We start from the raw sequence: 22,915 nt of genomic DNA, 5'->3' as shown, positions 1-22,915 counted from the left end.
CCCAAGGGAGACTTTGGAAGCAAATTTGTTATTCTCAAGCGCTGGGATTACAGCCTACAGGCCAAGTAGGAGCTTTGAAGTGTTCGGAGCACAAGTCCGTCCTTTGTGAGATTACAAAGGATGCATTTGTTCCAGCGAGAACACCACAGGGGTTTCCTCTGCTCCCAGAGATCGCAGAGTTTAACCTAAACACAAGCCTAGGTAAGAGCACAGGGAGCAGAAACCTTCCTGGCAAAATATCAACCCGCTCTTAGCCTGGAGGACACTGAGCTAAACCAGATGTGGCTTGACAATCGAAGGGGGAGCCTGCTGGGGTTTGACAAGCCTCACATGAATGCAGAAATTACAGTTTAGCTCCATAGACGGAAGCGTTGGCCACTGAACTGGAGCATCACAACCACAGTATGTTCATAAGAGTCGCTAACGACTCGCCTAATGAGACAGCTGGTCATTCAAATGGACTCCGGTGAGGTGTGACCTGGAGCGTTGTGAATGAGGAGTGGTAAATCCCTTTTCTCAATGAATGCCAGCTCATAGACATTCGCAGAAGGGCTGCGGATGTTCCAGGAGCCTTCAAGCCCAAGATCAATGCCATTAGCTCATCATCTCCACTTTCATTCAAACAAGCTTCTTGCCCTCACTTCCCAAACAAAAAGATCAACAAAACATCCAGTTTCCACAGGTTTAGAGAGCAGAAATTACATAAAAGCCCCCATCTATTTTCAAAGACTCATTTTATGGGCATAGAAGAGAATCCAACAGATGATTTTTCTTTCCTAGGCTATGTTTTGCCAAGCTGCTTTACCAGCTGTGCCGTTTCATCCACAGAACCTTCGCAAAAAACATCTTCAACCCTTCCCCAAAGTAATTTTCACGTTTCTTCCTCCCTTGCGCTCTCTCATTCAGATAAAAGCTGATGAAAAGATCGTGCGTCTGGGGCGGTAATTTCACACAGCTTTGTAAAACTACTTATTTCCTCATCTTCTTCTTCTCCGAGTACGAAGATCACCCAGCAGTTTTCAAGCTCCTTCATTTAAGGAGCTTTTTATTTGATTTATTATCCTTTTCTCCCTACTCATGGAGGAGAAGCAAAGCAGCTACAGTGTATTTTGTCAGAAGGTATCAGTTTAGAGCTGGTGGGGCTCTGCAGCAGCAGAATTACCTTTGTTTTGTGCGTTTCCATTCATTTTTCCATTACTGTGCTCTGCATCTTCATCTTGCTCATTTAATTGTTCCAGAGCCAACTGACGCCAGCTCCGCAAGGACGCCTTTCCAACCCAAAACCCGTCGTTGCTGCAGAGAGAGAACAGCGTTGGCAACAGGAATCACAACTCCGCTCTCCTTTGGAGCCCAAACACGAAAAATCTTTAAGAAAAATGACATTTGAAAGCATTGGGACTCACGCACCCCTTGACTGTTATCTTCAGCAGATTCGTAACGGTCTTGTAGTCTTCGTTTAACCGGTTTTTCAGCCGCAGGATTCGACACCTCTCAACCACACAGTCCTTGCAAAGTGCTTTGACTGGAGTAATAGGGGAAAAAAAGCAATTTATAGCACAATTTATTGCAGATGGGGCTGAGCTTCTCACTGGTTTGAAAGCACCTGGACAGGTATGAACCGACTCTCCTGCCTCTTGACGGGAGATGTCGCATAAATGAGGAGATCCCTGGGGTTACTGCCAGACCAGGCCACATTTGAAGTTTAAATAAGCATAAAACCCTTCAGATGAGGTGTAATCTGTTCTGTTAGCTCCACAGCTCTTTGTCATTGGTTGCAGTTAAGCTACAAGCCTGGTCGCACCAACACACAGTTAAAAGTCAGGACAGTTTAGACACATGCAAGTTAAAATCTTGCATTGTGGCACTTTGCCAGCTAAACACAGACAAAAAAAAAATAATAAAATCTTCCTGCAAAGCTACACTGGACCAACAGGAGCAGAAATCCTACAGCTGAGCATATATTTTCATCTGGAAGCAGGAGGCTTGCATCCAGGGAAGCGAGGTGGAGAGTGCAGCGCATCCGATCCACCCCTCCCAGTTGTATTCAGCCTAAAAAAACCTGTGGGCGATCTTCCAGTTGACTAATAAATGCTGGCCTGATTTTTTTTTTTTCCCCCCACAAAGGCTGCCTGCGTCACAGCAGTTTCTGCTGGTTGCATTTCTTCCCTATAAGCTCCTAGCAGGAGCTGAGCTAATTTGGTCTCAGTGGGAGTTAGCGAGCTCCTTTATAAAAGAAACTAAGCCCGGGGCTCGATTAAAGGATGCCTCGAGTCCAGAGGGGCTGGGTTGACCCCAAAAACCAAAAAGCATGGGGGATGCCTGCAACACAAGCAAACAGGTTAACAGGTACGTGCTTTCCTCAGGTGAAGCAGCTCAGGGAAGGTGAAAGGTGAGAGACAGTCAATGATTTTTCTTGGCCCGTGTGCATCCGCGCTGCTCCAGAGCACAAGCTGCTGGCAAGAGGCAGCACAGATCCACATGCTCCATGAGACGCTGCCCACACAGGATCTGTAGGTGCTGCAGGCATGGAAAATTGGTTTGAAGAGTCTCGGTGGGGGGGTTGCATATGCAAGCTTTGTTACTTTCTAGAGTCATAAAATCACCCAAGTATTAAGTTTCCTAGCCTAAACGCACCACTGCTTGCTCAGGAATTCCTCTACGCACAACTCCTCTTAGGGAGAGCAGAACTCAGGTCTGAAACAGGCCCTGCAATCAGATTTTGTTTGAACGCTAACATAATTACGTTAGTTATTACTTTTGCTAATGTATTTATTACACTAGCAATAGTAAAAGCACCATCTGGAAATAAGGGTACAGCACAAAAGCAATGAACAGAAAAGAAGTTGTGAAAGTAAAGAATGGCACAAAATCATAGAATCATAGAATCACCAGGTTGGAAAAGACCCACCGGATCATCGAGTCCAACCATTCCCATCAATCACTAAACCATGTCCCTCAGCACCTCATCCACCCGTCCCTTAAACCCCTCCAGGGAAGGGGACTCAAGCCCCTCCCTGGGCAGCCTCTGCTGCTGCCCAACGACCATTTCTCTGAAGATTTGTCCTAATGCTCAGCCTAAACCTCCCGTGGTGGAGCTTGAGGCCATTCCCTCTCGTCCTGTCCCCTGTCCCTTGGGAGAAGAGCCCAGCTCCCGCCTCTCCACAACCTCCTCTCAGGCAGTTGGAGAGAGCAATGAGGTCTCCCCTCAGCCTCCTCTTCTCCAGGATAAACACCCCCAGCTCTCTCAGACGCTCCTCTTGTTCTCCAGCCCCCTCACCAGCTTCGTTGCTCTTCTCTGGACTCGCTCCAGAGCCTCAACATCCTTCTTGTGGTGAGGGGCCAGAACTGACCCCAGGATTCGAGGAGCGGTCTCACCAGGGCCGAGTCCAGAGGGAGAAGAACCTCCCTGGACCTGCTGGCCACGCTGTTTCTGATCGAAGCCGAGATGCCATTGGCCTTCTTGGCCACCTGGGCCACTGCTGGCTCATGGTCAGTCGCTGTCACCAACACCCCCAGGTCCTTCTCCTCCAGGCACTTTCCAGCCAGACTTCTCCTAGTCTGGAGCTGCTCAGGGTTGTTGTGCCCCAAGTGCAGGACCCGGCATTTGCCCTTGTTAAACCTCATCCCGTTGGTCTCAGCCCATGGATCCAGCCTGTTCAGATCCCTTTGGAGCCTCCCGACCCTCCAGCAGATCCAGCTTCCACCCAGCTTAGTGTCACTTGCAAACTTGCACAGGGTGCACTCGATGCCTTCATCCAGGTCATTGATAAAGACATTGAACAGGGCTGGACCCAGCACTGAGCCCTGGGGACACCACTTGGAACTGGAATAAGAAACCATCCTAAATCAGATCAAAGATATGCTGGTGCTGGGATCAGAACAAGGGTGTAATGGTTGGACTAGATGATCCAGTGGGTCTCTTCCAACCTGGTGATTCTAGGATTCTAACATCTTCACCACGTGACAATGTGACTCACAGAGGGCATTTTCTAGCCCTTACCGTTCAGCCGGGGCCCTCCTCCGTATCTCCTGTAGAAGAAGTCAGCCACGTACTCCGATATCCTCTTCATAATGGATATTTTATCGGGATGGAGCTTGCCGTGTGAGCACAGGCAGGCCGTGTTGTCTATAGGTTTCGGAGGAGTGGACTCATCCAGCCATTTCTGCAGCCATTCCAGAGAGATGAAGTCGTACGGAGAACCTGGGCGGGGAAGAGAGCACAGAGAGAAACAAGCCGATACGTGTCAGCTCATACACAATGCAGCAGATGGCATTTCATAATTACTCCGATATTCATTGGTACTTTTAAAAATTAACAGGCTACGGCTGTTGATTAAATCTCGGCGGTACAAGTTTTCAAACATCTGATACAGCTTCCCCTGTTCCACTCGCATTTCAGTATCACAGATGCAGGAGACTGGGAACGATGCAAAATAAAAGATTTTGAATTCAAGCAATCAATATGAAACAGCGGAGCACTCCGAGTAGGAAAGGTAGAGCTTTCCGACTGCCTTTAGGGGCTTATTGGAGAGTAATCAAAGATAGAGGAAGCTTCTCCTGCTGTCCAGCGAGGGGCAAATATGATATTTAAATTATGATGCTACATTAAAGGCTCTTTTCTATAAGAGTGAACTCGTTGGGGTAGATTAAATTAAATTTTATGAAAATAAAAGGCAACAACAGCAAAGAGACAAGGTCAGTGTTCAGCCCATCCCTTCAGCACCCAAAATTCCAGTGTTTTTCTTGACTGCTCTTACAGATCTGAGTGAGAAACACTCACATACTTTAAGGTTTTCAGCACAAGAGGAAACTGCCTCCATTTTTTTCAGCCTAACCATGTCTTTTTTTGAACAGAGCAGCAGGCCCAGCCTCGTTTGCTAAAGGGGAGACACCTCACAAAGGGTTCAGGAGCATGTCAGCAGCTGTGTTAGCAGCAAGAGCTTTTGGTGAATCCCTGTATCCCGACACCAAGACACAAGACCAATTTCAAGACCCTTCTGCAAGATCTTTGGGAAATCAGAAGGGAATTAAACCCATTCTTCTGCCACGAGGAGATCTGAAACCATCAAGTTACATTTATCAAATGAGCACAAGCACAAATCCTTCACATTTCGTACAAAGCAGCAACAGTGAAGCTACAGGAAAATACTTTGCCTTCCAGCTTGCGCTGGGTCTGTGTGAAGCTGGGCTTCAAACCCTCTCTCCTCTGCAGGATAAACCAGCGGCGTTTTTGTCTTACGCAACGCCGTCAGCTCCACAGCCACGACCTCCAGAGAATTGCAACGCTGTCAGAAATGGTTTGCTAGTTTGGGATGAAAGCTGCCTCCCCCGGAAAGTAGGTTTTATTTTTTTGGGGGCAGGCTGCACAAAGCTGGCAGCAAAACACGACTGTACAGCTGCAGAGAATCCCCAGCTCCTGCGGGATCAGAGCCCGAGCAGCGCTGGGATAGCGCAGCCTCCAGCTCAAGGCAGCACTGCAGCTCCTGCCACCTTCAAACTGGGGCAAAAGAGCTTTACCTGCACGTGTAAAAAGCGTCTGCTTGAGATTTATTGCTCTGTCGTGTGAGAAATGCCACAAGCAAACCTTTTCGGCTAAGAAAACAGAACCAGCATTGTGCTCGCTGCTCCGTTTTCATCGTGACTCACGGCAGATTCATACCTACACCACAACGCTGATATAACCGTGACATTTTAACACCGTTCAGTCTTGCGGGGACTCAGAGCTGTGAGCTGCAACCCCCTCTTCACCAATTACCTGCAAATCCAGGTTCATTAATTGAAGAGACAGACATTTAGGGTCACCAAGGAGTCCGCTGGCTGGCCACTCAAATCTCGCTGCCAGTTCTGAGCATCGAGCAACCAATATTGAAAGCTGAACATTAACTTGTCTAATAGGCTACACAATTAAACACATTTTAAAGTCTTTAATCACAAATTTCCTAGAGTTTTTAGGAGATGCACATAGTGGAGAGGAATTCCGCAGCTGGATGGCCAGAGCAAGCGCCCCTAGGCTTGTTTGGAGGTAGATGGGAGAGAAAAACAAAAGAGGGAATAAAAATCCTCATGCTGGATCCGACATACTAAGGCAACAAGACACAAGGAAAGGATTAACCCCAGTCACTTGTCAAACAGGCTTCGAAGCACTGGCAGGGATGGATCAAATAACTTTCTGCTGGAGGTCAGGCCTTCTCCTACCCTGTTACCTGCTGATTAATGCGGATCAACAGCTCCTAAACTCGCCGTGAGGTGGCAATTTGAGACCGGCCGGTTATTGTGCTTCGATGCTATTAATGGCTAAACAAGATGAGCTGCTCACCAGGCAGAAGAAAACAGTCACAACGCATGGAGGCACACGGGAGACTGATGGGGAAGGAACAACAGGGAATTAACAGCGCCAGAGGCCGTGAGAATGAGCAAAAAAGGAAAAAAAAAGTAGGTTAAGGCAGAAAGCAAGAGAGAGAAAGCAAATCCGAAGCATGCACACAGCAACAATAGGCAGCGTTCGCTTTCCTCTTTGAGAGAAATGCCTTCCAGCAAGGAGTTCAGGGCACAGAAGCGAGTTGTGGGTTAGTTACAAAACATGACTGAGCTTAAGGACAAAATACTACCACAATATCTTACAGACCAGCTTCAGCGGGTAACCTTTTGTAGAGCTCCTTCACCTCTTCGTGTTTGATTTTGCCTCTGGCCACGCTCTGTTTGCGCATCTCGGCCATCTCGTTGCACCATTCCTCAAACTTGCAGTTATCGCGCTCTACCAGCTCCTGCAGAAAAGCTGTTGGGAAAGGAAAGAAAAGCAATCATTTCAAGGAAAAATGCCAATTATGTTAATTATCAATGCGAGGGATAACGAGCAAGCCTAAAAACCACCCCATGCAGCTAAGAGCATATAAGGTCTTTTCCACACAGACGTCAATCTCTCCAACATTTATGGTTGTAGGGATTGAACTTCACTGTCCAGCACAAAACGATGGTACCCAAGAAAATTTATTTACTCGGGGCTGGTTGCTGCATTAAGAGAATTCCTTTGCTCGCTAGCAACCCAAGAGGCCAATGGCATTCTGGCTTGGATCAGAAACGGCGTGGCCAGCAGGGCCAGGGAGGTTCTTCTCCCTCTGGACTCGGCACTGGGGAGACCGCTCCTCGAATCCTGGGGTCAGTTCTGGGCCCCTCACCACAAGAAGGATGTTGAGGCTCTGGAGCGAGTCCAGAGAAGAGCAACGAAGCTGGTGAGGGGGCTGGAGAACAAGAGGAGGAGCTGAGAGAGCTGGGGGGGTTTATCCTGGAGAAGAGGAGGCTGAGGGGAGACCTCATTGCTCTCTCCAACTCCCTGAGAGGAGGTTGTGGAGAGGAGGGAGCTGGGCTCTTCTGCCAAGGGACAGGGGACAGGACGAGAGGGAATGGCCTCAAGCTCCACCAGGGGAGGTTTAGGCTGAACATCAGGAACAAATTTTTCATGGAAAGGGTCCTTGGGCACTGGCAGAGGCTGCCCAGGGAGGGGGTTGAGTCCCCTTCCCTGGAGGGGTTTAAGGGACGGGTGGATGAGGTGCTGAGGGACATGGTTTAGTGATTGATGGGAATGGTTGGACTCGATGATCCGGTGGGTCTCTTCCAACCTGGTGATTCTATGATTCTAACCCTACGCCAAGCGCTGGCAGCTACACAAAGTGCAATGGGGCTCGAGGGGAGGCTGGAACACAGCAGGATGCTTTGCTGCCTGCTTCAAGCCCTCCATGCTACCCCTCTTGCTCCAGTCATTCCTCTGCCTCCTACCGAGAGCAAGGACCCATCGTTCCCAGGGCAGAAGCAAGAACTTCGCACCCTACGGAGACACCTGAAGCCTGTCCCGACATGCAGCCCCACAGGTATGGGGGATGGCAGCAAGAAGAGTCAAAAACATCGCAAATCCAAGGGCAAAAAGCCCTCAGGAGATGGGAGATAAGCCTGGGCACATCCTGCTGTAAACACAAAAGCGAAAGGAGTGGGAAGTTTTGCTGTCGCCAATGGAAAAATAACAAATGAACCATATCTCAGCAGGAGAAAAAAAGAAGATAAACCACTTCCCTCGCAGGGCTCATGTAAAGCAGGGGGTGGGGGGAAACACTGCTTATCTGAAGGCTTCTCCTATTTATAAGTATTTTGAAGAGCTAAAATACTTCCAGAAAGGTTAAAGCTTGAGTGGCCAGAGAGCACAATATCCACCTTGGGAAGAAAACACGGTATTAAAAAACAACCAGCTTGACCCCCTTGAGGTCAGAGCCAAGTTACGTCTCTCCGCTGCCCCGGAAAAGCCGCTTTTAACAGCATCAAAGCAAAATGCCACAAATTTACAGTTGCATGAAACCTCCCCACAATCGCAAGGCTTGACTGCTGCCCTTCGCTCCCTGTTCCCTGGCAGGATTCCACGTGAAACAAAGGCAACCGCGGGGCCGCGCAGGAATTTGGAGCTGGGTGGAGAGGCTTTTGCCGAGTTATTGTTTTGGGCAGAGGGGTAGGAGGAAAAGGAGCGCAAGAGAACTCAGGAAACAGACTGAAAATGCAGATGGGAGGCAGGAATTAGCAGCAAGTCTCAAATCTGTGCAGCTCAGAGGGTGGCTTTTAGGGGTGGTGGGGCTGGAAAAGATTTGGTGCTGTTATTAGCAGGGGGAAAGCTGTAGCATTTACCCCTCCACACCTAGATAATCTGAACAAACCACGGAGTTCCAAAGGGAATGCAGCACCTCAGCTGGCCCCGATTCACAGAAGAAGGAGGAACACACCTCCATCCCCAACAGCACCAGGAGCCTAATTAATATTTCTGATCAAGCAGCAGGCAAACGTGAAGCATCATTAAATCCACAGGCCAAACCTACAGGGATTTCTGCCACCCCCAATAATTCCGAAGCAAGACACGAATGCGCTCGTGCAAAACTCTTGTTAAGGGTTTGCATCCTCGTCTTTTCATGCCGTTTATTCTCAATACGGCAAAGATTAAGCACTCACAGTAGAAACCTGACATCTGTCAGGATTATTCACCTCCAGCACAGTAGGTGCACCGCCGATGACATTTAACCACGCTGTTCTCCTTCGCCTCCAGGAACCTGAGTGGTTCCTGTGGGATTCTGACTGCAAATCCCAACACTCCTGCAGGGATGACCTCGTCCTAACCCCTCCCCACCTTGTCCTGCTGGTTAAGAGAGCGAGTTTGGAGCAGGCACAGGTGTGGGATCAGCAGGTTAATACTGTGGAAGTGCTAGGAAAAAGCAGTCAGGACACCAAATTTCCACAGAGAACCTTCGTGGCTCGTTGACAAGGGGCCTCGAGCAAAACCCCAACTCCTCGTCCACCTGCAACATCACAGGATGAGACAAAGAGACCAGGAGAGTCCAAGCTCACCTACCTGGTACTTCAACTGTCAGAGATTTCTCGCGGGTCTGCAGCCTGTACACCAGCATGTAAGCGTTGCGCGAGCAGTGGGTCCCCTTCCCGCACTTGGGTTTACGAGCCTGGGATTTAGAAGGCTCTGCTGTGGTATAGAAAGCAAAACAAAATAAACACACAAGCTCACGCACCGATTCTCCATTAATGGGACAAGTTTGCCACCTAGCCGGCGTCTCTCTGCCCACCAGGCTTTTTTTTTGCCAAAAACTGGGCTTGCCATGAGCCAAAATTGTAACTCAAAGACAGACCCAAAATCCCTCCAGCATTTCTGGAACCAGGGTAATTCAAAGGGACTAAAATTAGGAGCCTGCTCTGAACCACTCTCTACAAGAGCCTTTCTTCTCGCCCCAATTAAACCTCAGCGAGCCAAAAGCAGCTCTTGCAAAAATATCATTTCTCCCCTCGGTCTCTTGTTCCCATGTCCTGATGCCAAAGAGCAGAGTCAAATCCTCAAGGCAGAAAAACCTATTTACAGGTGATAGAGAACATCCACATGCCCTCCTGTTGGGCAACAAAGCTCTTCAGGAGCGAAAGCTGCAGAAACAGTGACGTGCTGCAATATAAACTTGCGTTGCAGGAGTTGCTGTTTCCAGACAGACCAGCAGGCAGGGACAAAACACTCAGCTACAGCTGCAGCTTCAAAAACAATAAATCAACCAGAGATTTTCCCATCAGTGTGGCCAGGCCTGCAGAAACCCCCGCAAGAGCAGAGCTCTGCTTTATGTTACCGACCTTCTCCTGCTGTTGCAAGCATTTATAACAAAGAGGAGTCTCCATTTTGCTTGGAGCAGGCAAATAGCATCAGCGCTTGATGGAAATATTAAAGCTCCTGGCCTACAGAGCCTTCAAAACGTGCTTTACTTCTATTCTTAAAGAATACTTGCTGTTAAACATAAACCTTTACACAATCACAGAATGGTTTGGGTTGGAAGGGACCTCAAAGTCCATCCAGTCCCACCTCCTGCCACGGGCAGGGACGCCTCCCGCTGGATCAGGTTGATCAAGGCCACAAAGGTTTATTTGCATCCAATTTTGGGGTAACACGGGAGGTTAAAAAGAACAGCTGAGCAGCTCTTATTTCCTTTCGGCGCTCAGTTTTCTACCTGACACCACTAGATGTCTACCGGCCTCACGGTTTGGTTGGAAGCAAGCGGCAGATAAACATTAACAGGATGACAAAGCTGCTCCGGTGGCAGCCAGCGTTCATGCACGTCGTGATGAAATGCAAGGAGGTGTTTACTAGCAAGAGAGCTGAAAATAAAGCAGCATCATGGAAGGAAATGGGAGAGGGAGCCCCTGCTCGAGGGCTCGCTCAGGCTGACACAGCTGAACAACAGACTGAGGGAGCAAATGAATCTGAAGGTGTCTTTTCATATATAAGGGTGATTTAAAGTAAAGCAACGTTTCATCAAATCCAGCTGCAGCAAAGCAGTGTTTCTACTTGCATTGTAAGTGAAATTTCTGAGATTTTGAGCCGCTCATTACAAGAAAGACATCGAGGGGCTGGAGCCCATCTAGAGAAAGGTAATAAAGCTGGTGAAGGGGCTGGAGAACAGGGGTTCTGAGAGGCAGCTGAGGGAATTGGGTTTGTTTAGCCTGGAGAAAAGGAGGCTGAGGGGAGACCTTATCGCTGTCTACAACTGTCTGAAAGGACGTTCCAGCAAAGTAGATGTTGGTCTCTTCTCCCAGGTAAGTGATGCGACAAGAAGAAATGGCCTCAAGTTGCAGCAGGGGAGGTTCAGGTTAGACATCAGGAAAAATTCCTTGACTGAAAGGGTTCTCAGGCTCTGGCAGAGGCTGCACAGAGAGGTGGTGGAGACCCCATCCCTGGAGGGGTTTAAAGGATGGGTAGATGGGTTGCTCAGGGATCTGGTTTAGTAGTGGACAGGTACAGCTGGACTCAATGATCTCAAAGGTCTTTCCCAACTAAAGGATTCTATGATTCCCTGTTTCCTGCTAAGTAGCCAGCACTAGGGAACACTGAGGGGCCGCAAATCCAAGCACTCAAACGCCAATTTAATGCTGAACTACTCCTATTATCAACTGCAGACTGAGAAACCCAAGGCCAAGTGCTCAAGGCCAGCTTGGATGGGGACTTGAGCAGCCTAATCCCCTGGGAAGCCTCCCTGCGCATGGCAGGGGGACTGGAATTAGATGAAATTTAAAGCTCCCTTCCAACTCAAACCATTCTATGAGTCTAAGAAACCCACAGGTCCAGCCTCAGCCCAAGTTCTCCAAGAAATCAAGACCCTGCCCTGAACAGGAACCACTATTATTGGGGCAGCACCACGACGCCAGCACAAGGTGAGCCAATGACAGTCAAAGAGCAAAAAGGACGAGTTTAAAAAAGCAAAATAAAAAGGCAGTTTTGGCTTCCAAGCCATTATTTGGATCTGAACTTTTTCAAGACTCTTCACCGCCTCCAAGTAAAACACCTCAGTGGAAATAAAAACATAACGAGTCAAGGAAACTAAAAGTAATCTTTTTATCTGTTCCCAAGCCTCCTTTTGCACGCAGGCCAAGGGAGCGGCAACTTGCCTGTTTCATTGCGATAACAACTGCTGCCGCGTCATCAGCATTTTATCCTGAGAAATCCTAGAGTAGAGGGGCTGATCACGAGGCGGGTGTAAACACTCACACAGGTCTGAGACGAAGAAAATCTGGCTGCAATTAACAGAACTGCTGTTTCATGCGTTACTCTAAGACGTAACAGCACGCGTAGGAGCGCTTTTAAGAATAAAAGAGCCTCCGTGTATTCAGCCTCTGTGTTTTTGGTGAAAAGAGTGATTTTAAAAGGGCACTCACAACTTAAAGATTTTACCTAGATCTTCCTCAATCCCCAGCTGCAGTTTCTTCCCCTCCATCTTCTCGATGTCTTCGTCATTGAACTTGTACCACTCGCCCGTCTGCGGATCCTTCACGTGGGCGATGTAGTGCCCGGAGTAGGCGCTCACGCCCCGGTGGATGAGGACGGCACTGAGCTCGTAGACGTAGATGCTGTCTGGAAGGAAAGCAGCTGTTACTTAGAGCTCCAGATGAAACAGCACAAAGCTTTTCTTCCCTAGCACTTAACGCTTCGAGAGGCAGCGGACAAAGACTGCGCTTGAACTTGCATCTCTCTCCAAGACTTCGCCGAGTAGGTTGCGGTTTTCACACCCACTTCGCAAAGCAGTTGTGCGGAACACGGCCTTCAAACACCTCTTGACATGATTTTCCATCAAAAAGGAGATTCAGGATCTCCTCTCATCTGCCAAGGTACAAAACAGCGCACAAAACTCACTTTTTTGTTCCATAAAAGGCTCCATGTCGAGCACCTCGGAGAAGCCGATGTAGGTGTTGAGCTTTTTCTTATGGCCAGTTTGCCTGTGTGGAGGCAAAGTTTCAGTTCAGGGGACAGCAATAACAGTTCACACCTCAAAATGACCCCCCTTCAAACTCACCAAGCATCCCCAGGGCGGTTCACCCAAGCCCCCAACCCTCAATCTCTCAAATCAACGCAGAAAGCACAGAACAAGCTTTCCAAAGAGCTTCCACACAACACAGGGCACGATGATCCCATGGGTCTTTTCCAACCTGGTGACTCTATGATTCTATGATTCCTGCTTTTACGCTGGACTTACCTGTCAAACACGAAGCGCATCAGCTGCAGGTTGAGGGTGCAGGGAAGACTGAGCAGCCTGATCTTCCTCGTGGCGTTCTGCTTACTCTGACAAGTTTCGCAAAAATAACGATTGTCCCCTTCTAATTTTTCTTCCTGCGAGGGGGCGGAAAGAAAGGTCTTGAGAACAAGTTACCACCCAAAAGCCAGCCAGCCCGAGCTCCTCAACAGCTGGAGACTGAAAAGCATGGATGTTATTTTAACCGCTTAAATCTCTATCCAGCTGCTTTCTGAAATAACCCCTGGATTAGAAGTGCACGCTAATAAATGTGCTTTACAAGCACGGCCACAGTGGGCTGCTCTTTAAGGACAACTTTAGACTCAAGCCCTGTTCTCAGGTTGCTCACAGGACAGTCACATTTGCTCCCTGTTTGACTTGAGTTGACACCAGTGAGCGCTACGGAAAAAGAAAGTCATTAAACCATCCTTTTACAAGCTCACATGGGCCGAGCTAATGTAAAACCACATTCCAGCCTGGAAACTACAAGCCTCTTGTGCTCAGCCAAGCAAACATCACCTTCCAAGAGTCGCTGTCCATGCCTGAGCAGAGCCAGTGGAAGGATTAGGCTGGAGGAGAACTCCCCGCTGCCCTAAACAAGGTCACGGGGCTGTTTCATTACAAGGAGACTCTGCCAAACTTGAAGTTCATCATTCTGGGATTTTAATACACGTACACACAGCAGAGCAACCGGTTTGCTGAGCGCATCAGCTGCTGCCCAGCAGACAGACAGCTCAGAGTACGGAGTCATGTTCAGGGCGAGTTCTGCTCCAAATACTTTTAGCTGAATCCACACCTCAAACCGTGTGCTGGATCTTAAGCTCTAGGCAAATTTTCAAGTCAAAATTAAGAGCACTTGCAGCTGTCGCAGCTATTCCAGGCCCTGGCTAGTATTTTTGAGAGCACGTTTTAGCGTGGGGAATACCTCCTGTTGCTATGCAGATGAGAACCAGCAGAGGAAACAAAAAGCAGCCATTCTCCCACTGCAATCCATGACAAAGCACACAGAGACTTGGCTGGGAAGCATTTTAACTTAACATGCGACTTCCAAGTGCTTTTTAAAGCTGGATCATGCGCATGTGCTACTGGGGAGCCACTGGTGCTACTCAGGAGCCACTCAAATGACTCACTCCTCATTTTCAGGGTCTGCAAGGAAAAAAACATTTCCTTTTGCATGCATCTCACTGAAACAACTCAGTCTCCGCTCTCCCAAACCAAACCTGAAGGCTGTTAACCAAAGAAAGGAATTAAAACACTTCACTAAGAATAGCAGGACTCAAAAAACCAAGCTCATACCTTAAGAAATTCTGTTATGCAGTCTGTCAGCTGCTTGTGCCCTTGGATGTTTAACTCCAGCTCGTAAAATTTAGACACGAGTTTGGACTCCCTGCCACACTGGTTGCAGCTAGGATTGAAAAAACAAAAAAAACCACATTAGGACAATCCACTGGTTCATGTGGCTGAACACCCCAGCCGCTTCTAAACTGCTCCTTGAGCTGTAAAGCCAGGAGAAATACACAGAATTATTGCAGTTCACCTTCCCTGGAGGTGTTTAAGGGATGGGTGGACGAGGCGCTGAGGGGCATGATTTAGTATTTGATAGGAATGGTTGGAGTCGATGATCCGGTGGGTCTCTTCCAACCTGCTGATTCTGTGATTCTACACCACAAAAACTCCACAAGGTATAAACAGGACAACAGAATCTAAGAGGAAAACAAGGAGCACCCGCTTATAACTTGCAGACACTGTTTTATATTGTTTTTTTAAGTGAAAGACACAGCTCTGAGAAGTCAGGAATAAAAATACAACCTTTGAGAACTCTACTTTCTGTCTACAGGAGGGGAGGAAGGTAATTCTGCCCCTCTGCTCCTCTCTCATGAGACCCCAGCTGGATTCTTGCATCCAGTTCTGGAATCTCCAATATAAGGACATGGAACTGTTGGAATAGGTCTGGAAAAGGCTACAAAGACGATTCGAGGGCTGGAGCACCTTTGCTATGGAAGACAGGCTGAGAGAGTTGGGGTTGTTCAGCCTGGAGAAGGCTCCAGGGAGACTTTAAAGCAGCTTCCAGTACTGAAAGGGGCTCCAGGAAAGCTGGGGAGAGGCTCTTGATCAGGGAGGGCAGGGAGAGGGTGAGGGGAATGGCTTGGAGCTGCAATAGGGGAGATTGAGATGAGATCTTAGGGAGAAATGTTTCGCTGTGAGGGTGGGGAGGCCCTGGCCCAGGTTGCCCAGAGCAGGGGTGGCTGCCCCATCCCTGGAGGGGTTCAAGGCCAGGTTGGATGGGGCTTGGAGCCCCTGATCCCGTGGGAGGTGTCCCTGCCCATGGCAGGGGTGGGACTCCACAGGCTTTGAGGTTCCTTCCAACCCAAACCACTCTACGATTCTGTGACTTCATGTTCCGTTAACTCACTTGGAGGTTTAATTAAAAGCAGCCAGCAAACCATACCAAAACCATCCAAAAAGTGAAAATCCTCTTATAAAGTGTTTCAGCAGAAGCTTACCTGCTCCGGCCATGAGGAGGGACCTTTTCCCCCCCTCAACTTCTCCTAAAACATTTAAATATTCCCAGAAAAGTTCTTCCTAAAGACTAAATACTTACACAGTGACATAGGCATACTCTCCACAGAACTGCTTTTGCACGATGTTCCGGACATCTGGGTTTTTTTGTTTGGATAAAGTATCTTCCAGCAGCGACATGAACAGCTTTGAAAACTCCTGGGCATCCTAGAAGAGAAAGCCAAGGCCATTAACAACACAACACAAAGCCCAATCACAACCTCGTCGCTAATTTACTCCTAATTACCCACAGCCCTGGCTGCACAGAGCCTCCTCCGTGCACTGAATGGGAAAAAGACCAGTCAGGAGAACTAAAGAAAGAGGAATTTGCCTAAAAGGAGCGTGAGGGCCCCCAGCATGAGTTATTAACATGGCTCTCAGCCAGCCTGGCCATGTGGTTTGACTTCTGCCCTGCTCCTCTGGAAGGAAAAACCTCTCCTGCAGAGCTTTATATCCTGTTAATGCTTGTTTGTCAAAGCCAGGCATACAACACAAGCTGTCCTGATAACATTAGAGAGGAGAGGAAAAGCAAGAACACCCCCAAAATGAGGAGGTGCCCAGTGGATTCATCCCTGTCAGGCTTGGGAGCTTCCCCACACTCATCTGAGGGCCTCCTTTTCCCACTCTGGCCCTCCTTTGATCTCCCCTTCTAAAAACAAACAGGCTTCAGCCTCTCCCAGCTGCCCTTTAGTATCACCACTTCCTTTCCCTCCCGCGGCCTCTCAAGGACACACACGCCAGCGCTCGAGCTTCTCAAAGTGTATTTTCAAGCCATGCCCTTCTCCTGAGCTCTCTTAGCTCTGGTGACAGCCCCGCAGGCTCTAACCACGCTTTCCATAAGCTCCTGGCTCTTTACAACCTGATAAAACATCTTCTTACCCCTTAACCCCTGCTGAACTGCTCACCAGGGAGGAACAGCCCACAAAACACTTGCAAAAGGAGTTTCACAGCTCCCAATCTGCACGGTGGGTCAAGCGCTAACGACTTTGTCCCCATCACATCCCTTCCTGGCCTCCAACAATGATAAAAAGAGCCCTGAGCACCACTTCTGTGTGTTTTTATCGCTTCTCTGTGTGTTTTTATGGTGCTGCAGATCCCAGTGCCTCCAACCTACCTGCTGCTGTCCCGTGTCCAAGCCCAGTGCCTTGACAAATCCAGAGGGATCGATGTAGCGCCTCTTGCTGTTCTGTAGCAAGGCGAACAAGTACTGCAGGTGTTCACAAATGGTCTGAGGCTCATACTCTATTGGAACAACGAGTTGCACAAGTTACAGCAAGTAATTGAAGGCAAGAGATAATTATCCCCTTGTTCTTGCTTTATAGGAGTAGATTTAATGACTAGAAACGATGCGTTGCCTTAAAAGCTGTTTCGAATTGAACCGAAGAGGTTCATGTTGGTGATGACAGCAAAGTCCCAGCACAAGCCAATCATCACAGAATCATTTAGGTTGGAAAAGATCCTTAAGATCAACAAATCCAATCTTAAACATCTTGCAGTACCAAGCAAGAGCTGCCAGCGAATGGTTTAAACAGTGTGCACTGATTATCCTATAACAACAACTTCTTATTAAGCAGCGTGCATTGATTATCCCGTAGCAACAACTTCTTATTAACCCTAAATGGTGAGAAACCATTTAAAAATACCATAAACACAGGTGGTTGCCCTGATCCAGAGTGCATCTATAGGGCTGCGCCACACATAAAGGCACAGAAATTAGTCACCTGCACCTACTGCGCAGGCACTAGGAGCCTCATTCGTGTCACAGACCTAAATCTTCACTCTCTCATGGGATGAGTGCGATTCCACGTCAGCGCAGATCAGCCTCAGCCCATATTCTTCCACCCTGAGCGCCACCATTAAGCTGGGAATCAGTTTGGGAAGCAGCCCAGCAAGAAATAAATGCAAATCAGACTTTTTAATCAGCTCAGCTCAGTCCGATTTAAGAAACAACTCGGGTGAAGGGTGATTTGTTCCCAAAAACCAAGGCAAGGAGATCAGATGAGCGGCTGTAGCTTCACTTGTGGGAAACCGCGGCTGGTCCGAGGAGTTAAGAGTGTGTGAACTTAAACATTGGCCTTGAATAGATGCCCCTGTATCCTTGGAGAAGCTGGAAGGCGCCAAGAAGAGCCGAGTAAACACAATTAGGAAGCTGCCAGGCCGCAGGTGGAATCACCCAATTATGAAGTTACAACTGAGAAGGAGTCATCCAATTATGAACTGTTGGATTTTAGCTAAACCAATCGTGCACGGACGCGTGGCTCGGGAAGGGGTATAAAAAGTCTTGTAAAACCAATAAAGATGGTCTTTTGGCCCACAACTTCTACGTGGTGTGGATTGCACCGACCGCAACGTTCACCTGTCTCCCAGTGAACGTTACCTCAAAGCCGACACATAAAAATTAAGGAGAAAAAGAGTAAAACCACTCCTGCAAACAGCTCCCACGCACCTTTGTCTTTCGGGTCGCCTTCTCCGGCTGTGCGTTCGCTGCAGGTGCTGGGACACAAGTAGAGGGCTTGCCGGAGCTCCAAGTTAAGAAACCACATCTGCAAGAAAGTGTTCACGTAGCACGTGGCGCCGAGGTTCGTTAAGCCCACGAACGCGTTCTGGCGTAAGAGAGAAAGCAACAATCATCACTTGCCACTGCAGAGGAGCAAGGAGAAATCCCAAAATGGGGGTGGCTGCTTTTAAAGCTGCTTGTTGGGGAAATGCCGTTCCGGCATCGTACAAATAGCCACATCCCGAATTCTGTAGCTACAGGGTGACACGAGGTGTCACCTCCCCTCATCCCAATCCTCCCACGGGGACCGGGAAGGGCAGGGGATGAGTTTGAGGGCAACGCTACCTTCTTGCGGCGCTCGCAGTTCGGGTCGTCGATGTTGTGGAAGCTGTTCTCGTCTATCTCGCCCAGCCAGACGTGCTCCCCGATGCCCACCAGGCAGTTGGGGTTCCCCCGACAGTTCCTCCTGCAGGAGCAGCGCCCGTCCCAGCCGTCACCCTCACGGAAGGGACCTGTTAGCCCTTGTGAGGGGGACTAGGGGGGAGAAGGACAACAAGGGAGACCCCAGAGTACTCGAAAGAGCAAACGGGGTGGGACAGTGGCCCTCAAACTCCTCAGAAAGGGTGGTTATAGACGAACAAGGACATGGGAAACTAGACACAAGGGGAAAGGGGAGCCCCAGGGAAGAGTACAGGACCTGGGGGGCTCTGCTGTATCTGGAGAGGTGTCCCCCACAACCCCAGGGGAGGTCCAAGTATCTGGGGAGCAAGACAGGGTCCCCCACAACCCTAAGGAGGGGGATCCCTGTATCTGGGGAGCCAGGTACAGAGAGGAATCCCCCACAACTCCAGGCAGGTCCCCTGTATCCAGGGAAATAAGAAGGGAAAGGGGTCCCCCACAACCCTAGGAGGATTCCCTACATCTTGGGAACCAGGCAGAGAGCAGGGTTCCCCAAGACCCCAGGGGGGTCCCCTACATGCGGGGAGCTGGACAGAAAGTACAGTCCCCCCCAACCCCAGGCCAGTCCCTGTATCTGGGGAGCCATGAAAGGCAAGCTCCTCCTCCCAATCCAAGAATGGAAGTCCCTAAGAATGGAATACGGAGGGTCCCCACAGAATTCGGGAGACCCAGACAAGGCAGGTGCTTCCCCAGCCCCCAGGAAGGAGAGAGAAATGTGGGGTCCCCCACAGCGCTGGGGGCAAGCGAGAGGCCCAGAGAAGGGAATGGGGGAGCCACTAAGCCTCAAACACAGGGTGAGGGGTTCCCTGCAGCCCTGGGGGGAGCAGGCCCGGTGTGGGGCAGAGACTGGGGTCCCGGGGGTCCAAGATCCCAGCAGGTAGGGCCCCGGAGGCTGAGGGTCCCAAAAGTGGGGGGTCCTGGGGCTCCGGAGATGTGGGTTCTAGAGATGGGGGTCCTGGAGTCCTGGGGCTCTGGAGATGTGGGTTCTAGAGATGGGGGTCCTGCAGTCCTGGGGCTCCGGAGATGTGGGTTCTAGGGATTTGGGGTCCTGGAGCCCTGGGGCTCCAGAGATGTGGGTTCTAGGGATTTGGGGTCCTGGGGTGCTGGGGCCCTGGAGACGTGGGTTCTAGGGATTTGGGTTCCTGCAGTCCTGGGGCTCCGGAGATGTGGGTTCTAGGGATTTGGGGTCCTGGGGTGCTGGGGTCCCGGAGACGTGGGTTCTAGGGATTTGGGTTCCTGCAGTCCTGGGGCTCCGGAGATGTGGGTTCTAGGGATTTGGGGTCCTGGGGCCCCGGAGATGTGGGTTCTAGAGATGGGGGTCCTGGAGTCCTGGGGCCCCGGGATGATGGGGGTCCCGGAGGCTGAGGGTCCCTAGGGATTTGGGTTCCCGGCGTGCCGAGGCCCCGGAGGTGCGGGTTCTAGGGGTGAGGGCCCCCCGGGGTCCCGCAGGTACCGGCAGGCGCCGCGCTGGCAGGGCTCCAGCCCGACACGGTAGGCCGCCTCGATGTGCTCCTGCGCCACCGCCTCGGGCGGCACCGTCTCGGTCCAGCGCCACGCCGCCTTCTCCAGCTGCAAACGCGGCGCCATCGCCGCCCCTCGGAGAGGCCGCCTCCCCACCTCCCAGCCCCGGGCCCGGCCCGGCCCCGCACGGCCCCTCCCGCCGCCGCCGCCGCCGCCGCCGCCGCCGCCCGTGACGTCACGCGCGCGACGGGCGCGAGGTGGTGACGCATCCGGGCTGCGACGAGCGCGGCGCCTGAGCAGAGGGGCGGGGCTTGATCCGAAGGGGCGGGGCCCGAACCCGCCGCGGGGCTCCGCGCGGTCCTAGCGCCCGGCCCCGCCGTGGGGCTCCGCGCGATCCTAGCGCCCGGCCCCGCCGCCCTTATCACCCCCGCCGCCCCCCCCCCATCCAGCCCACCCCCGGTCCCCCCGACGCGCCCCATACCCTCAACAGCACCCCCCACAGCCCCCCATACCCCACCTGACCCACCGCTCCCCCCCCCAGCACCGTTGCAGCCCCCCAACCCCTCCCTCACAGCTTCCACCCCCCTTATCATCCCCCCAGGACCCCTCCTAGCACCCCCCCAGCCCCCAGACCATCCCAACCCCAGCCCCCGGAGCCCCCTTTTCACCCTCCCACCCCACCTCCCCCCATACCCCCCTCATCCCACCCCCCATAGCTCACCCCCCATCCTTCCCAAATCTCCCTCATCCCACCCCTATAGCTCACCCCCATAATCCCCCCTCATATCCCATAATCCCCCCCCATCCTGCCCCCATAGCTCACCCCCATCCTCTCCATATCCCCCCCCATCCCCCTCATCCCCCTCATCACCCCCATAATCCCCCATCCCACCCCCCATAGCTCACCCCCATCCTCTCCATATCCCCCCTATAATCTCCCCTCATCCCCCTCACAATCTCCCCCCATAACCCCCCCTCATCCCACCCCTATAGCTCACTACCACAATCCCCCCTCATATCCCATAATCCCATCTCACCCCCATAGCTCACCCCCCATCCTTCCCAAATCTCCCACATCCCACCCCCTATATCCCCCATAATCCCCCCATCCCACCCCCCATATCCTCCCCATAATCCCCCCTCATAATCTTCCCCATCCCACCCCTCATAACTCACCCCCATCCTCCCCAAATCTCCCTCGTCCCACCCCCCTGTATCTCACCCCTCATAATCCCCCCTCACCCCCTCCATAATCCCCCCATCCCACCCCTATAGCTCACCCCCATAATCCCCCCTCATATCCCATAATCCCCCCCATCCTGCCCCCATAGCTCACCCCCATCCTCTCCATATCCCCCCCATCCCACCCCCCATAGCTCACCCCCATCCTCCCCTAATCCCATCCCCCCATATCCCCCCCATAATCCCCCCTCACCCCTCCATAATCCCCCCATCCTGCCCCCATAGCTCACCCCCATCCTCCCCTAATCCCCCCCAGCCCATCCCCCATATCCCCCCCTAATCCCCCCTCATCCCCCCCATAATCCCCCAATCCCACCCCCCATAACTCACCCCCATCCTCTCCATATCCCCCCATCCCACCCCCCATATCCCCCCCATAATTCCCCCTTATCCCCCCATAATCCCCTCATCCCACCCCATCCCCTCCCCTCCCGCCCCCCGAAAAGCCGCAGCCTCTCTGGTTCTCTCTCCTTTTAATCGCCGACCCCCTCTGGGGTCCCCCCCGATTGTCCCTCGCCCCCCACGCCGCTGCCACCCCGGGGGGCTCCCGAGCGGCCCGGCCGCCCCAGTCCATCTTCAGGGGGGCCGGTGAGGAGTGTGTGTTTGGGGGGGGTGTGTGTGTAAACATTTTGGGGGGTCCCGGCCCCCCACCCCGAGCCGCCCCGGGGCAGCGAAGCACCCGTTTGCTCCTGGTGGGTTGTGGGGTTTGGGGTTTTTTTGGAAAAAGAATAAAATTGGCTAAATTCCCACCTCCCCCTTCCCCTCCAGGTTTCCTGGGGGGGGGTTAGGAGGGGCACGGGGGGGCAGGGGACCCCCCCAAGGCGCCGTGTCGCAGGTCGATGGGGTGCAGGGGGGCTCCGGCCGACGCCAGCGCCAGCCCCCGCAGGCACCCGCTGATGCCCCAGGGGAACCTGCCGCCCGTCAGGCTGCGGGCGTCCGGGGCGCCGCCTGCGGGGGACACGGAGATGGGGGCACCGTCCTGTGCCCACGTCCTGTGCCCACCTCCCACCCCATGGCCCAGCGGCGCCCATCCCACCTCCCATCCCATGTCCATCCCATGACCCATCCCACGTCCCACCTCGTGTCACATCAGGTGTCCATCCCACGTCCATCCCGTGACCCATCCCACGTCCCACCTCGTGTCACATCAGGTGTCCATCCCACGTCCATCCCGTGACCCATCCCACGTCCCACCTCGTGTCACATCAGGTGTCCATCCCACGTCCATCCCGTGACCCATCCCACGTCCCACCTCGTGTCACATCAGGTGTCCATCCCACGTCCATCCCGTGTCCCATCAGTGTCCCATCACATATCCCATCCCATGTCCAATTCCACAACCCATCCTATGTCCTATCAGGTGTCCCATCCCACATCCCATCCCATGTCCCATCCCATGCCCCACCCCATGTCCCATCAGGTGTCCCATCCCACGTCCCACCCCATGTCCCATCCCACATCCCACCCCGTGTCCCATCCCACATCCATCCTATGTCCCATCAGGTGTCCCATCCCACGTCCCACCCCATGTCCCATCCCACATCCATCCCGTGACCCATCCCACGTCCATTCCATGTCTCACCCTGTGTCCCATCAGATGTCCCATCCCACGTCCATCCTG

General features: G+C 51.8%; 2 protein-coding genes across 7 annotated transcripts in view; both read right to left on the bottom strand.

The window, feature by feature from the left end:
* Positions 1 to 20,208, bottom strand: part of USP48 (ubiquitin specific peptidase 48) — a 33,165-nt gene extending 12,957 nt beyond the window's left edge. For 2 of the 4 annotated variants that reach the window (XM_069874887.1, XM_069874890.1), the window contains exons 1-14: positions 20,045 to 20,208; positions 18,478 to 18,598; positions 18,082 to 18,238; positions 16,750 to 16,877; positions 15,679 to 15,803; positions 14,373 to 14,481; positions 13,041 to 13,174; positions 12,701 to 12,783; positions 12,242 to 12,421; positions 9,380 to 9,505; positions 6,626 to 6,775; positions 4,001 to 4,201; positions 1,408 to 1,522; positions 1,163 to 1,293 (exon numbers count right to left, since the gene is read on the bottom strand). In XM_069874887.1, the coding sequence (XP_069730988.1) occupies positions 1,163 to 1,293; positions 1,408 to 1,522; positions 4,001 to 4,201; positions 6,626 to 6,775; positions 9,380 to 9,505; positions 12,242 to 12,421; positions 12,701 to 12,783; positions 13,041 to 13,174; positions 14,373 to 14,481; positions 15,679 to 15,803; positions 16,750 to 16,877; positions 18,082 to 18,238; positions 18,478 to 18,598; positions 20,045 to 20,178 (1,894 nt within the window). In that variant the 5' untranslated portion in view covers positions 20,179 to 20,208. The remainder of the gene's footprint in view (positions 1 to 1,162; positions 1,294 to 1,407; positions 1,523 to 4,000; positions 4,202 to 6,625; positions 6,776 to 9,379; positions 9,506 to 12,241; positions 12,422 to 12,700; positions 12,784 to 13,040; positions 13,175 to 14,372; positions 14,482 to 15,678; positions 15,804 to 16,749; positions 16,878 to 18,081; positions 18,239 to 18,477; positions 18,599 to 20,044) is intronic. The other 2 variants (XM_069874888.1, XM_069874889.1) reach the window with 2 other exon arrangements.
* Positions 20,209 to 21,750: 1,542 nt separating this feature from the next.
* Positions 21,751 to 22,915, bottom strand: part of HSPG2 (heparan sulfate proteoglycan 2) — a 58,930-nt gene continuing 57,765 nt past the window's right edge. For all 3 annotated transcript variants that reach the window (XM_069874846.1, XM_069874848.1, XM_069874850.1), the window contains one exon: positions 21,751 to 22,242. In XM_069874846.1, the coding sequence (XP_069730947.1) occupies positions 22,079 to 22,242 (164 nt within the window). In that variant the 3' untranslated portion in view covers positions 21,751 to 22,078. The remainder of the gene's footprint in view (positions 22,243 to 22,915) is intronic.

Source organism: Phaenicophaeus curvirostris, chromosome 22, assembly GCF_032191515.1.
Source record: "Phaenicophaeus curvirostris isolate KB17595 chromosome 22, BPBGC_Pcur_1.0, whole genome shotgun sequence".
Taxonomy (NCBI): domain Eukaryota; kingdom Metazoa; phylum Chordata; class Aves; order Cuculiformes; family Cuculidae; genus Phaenicophaeus; species Phaenicophaeus curvirostris.
The sequence above is the reverse complement of the archived record's forward strand: the minus strand, read 5'-3'. Positions and strand labels throughout refer to the sequence as shown.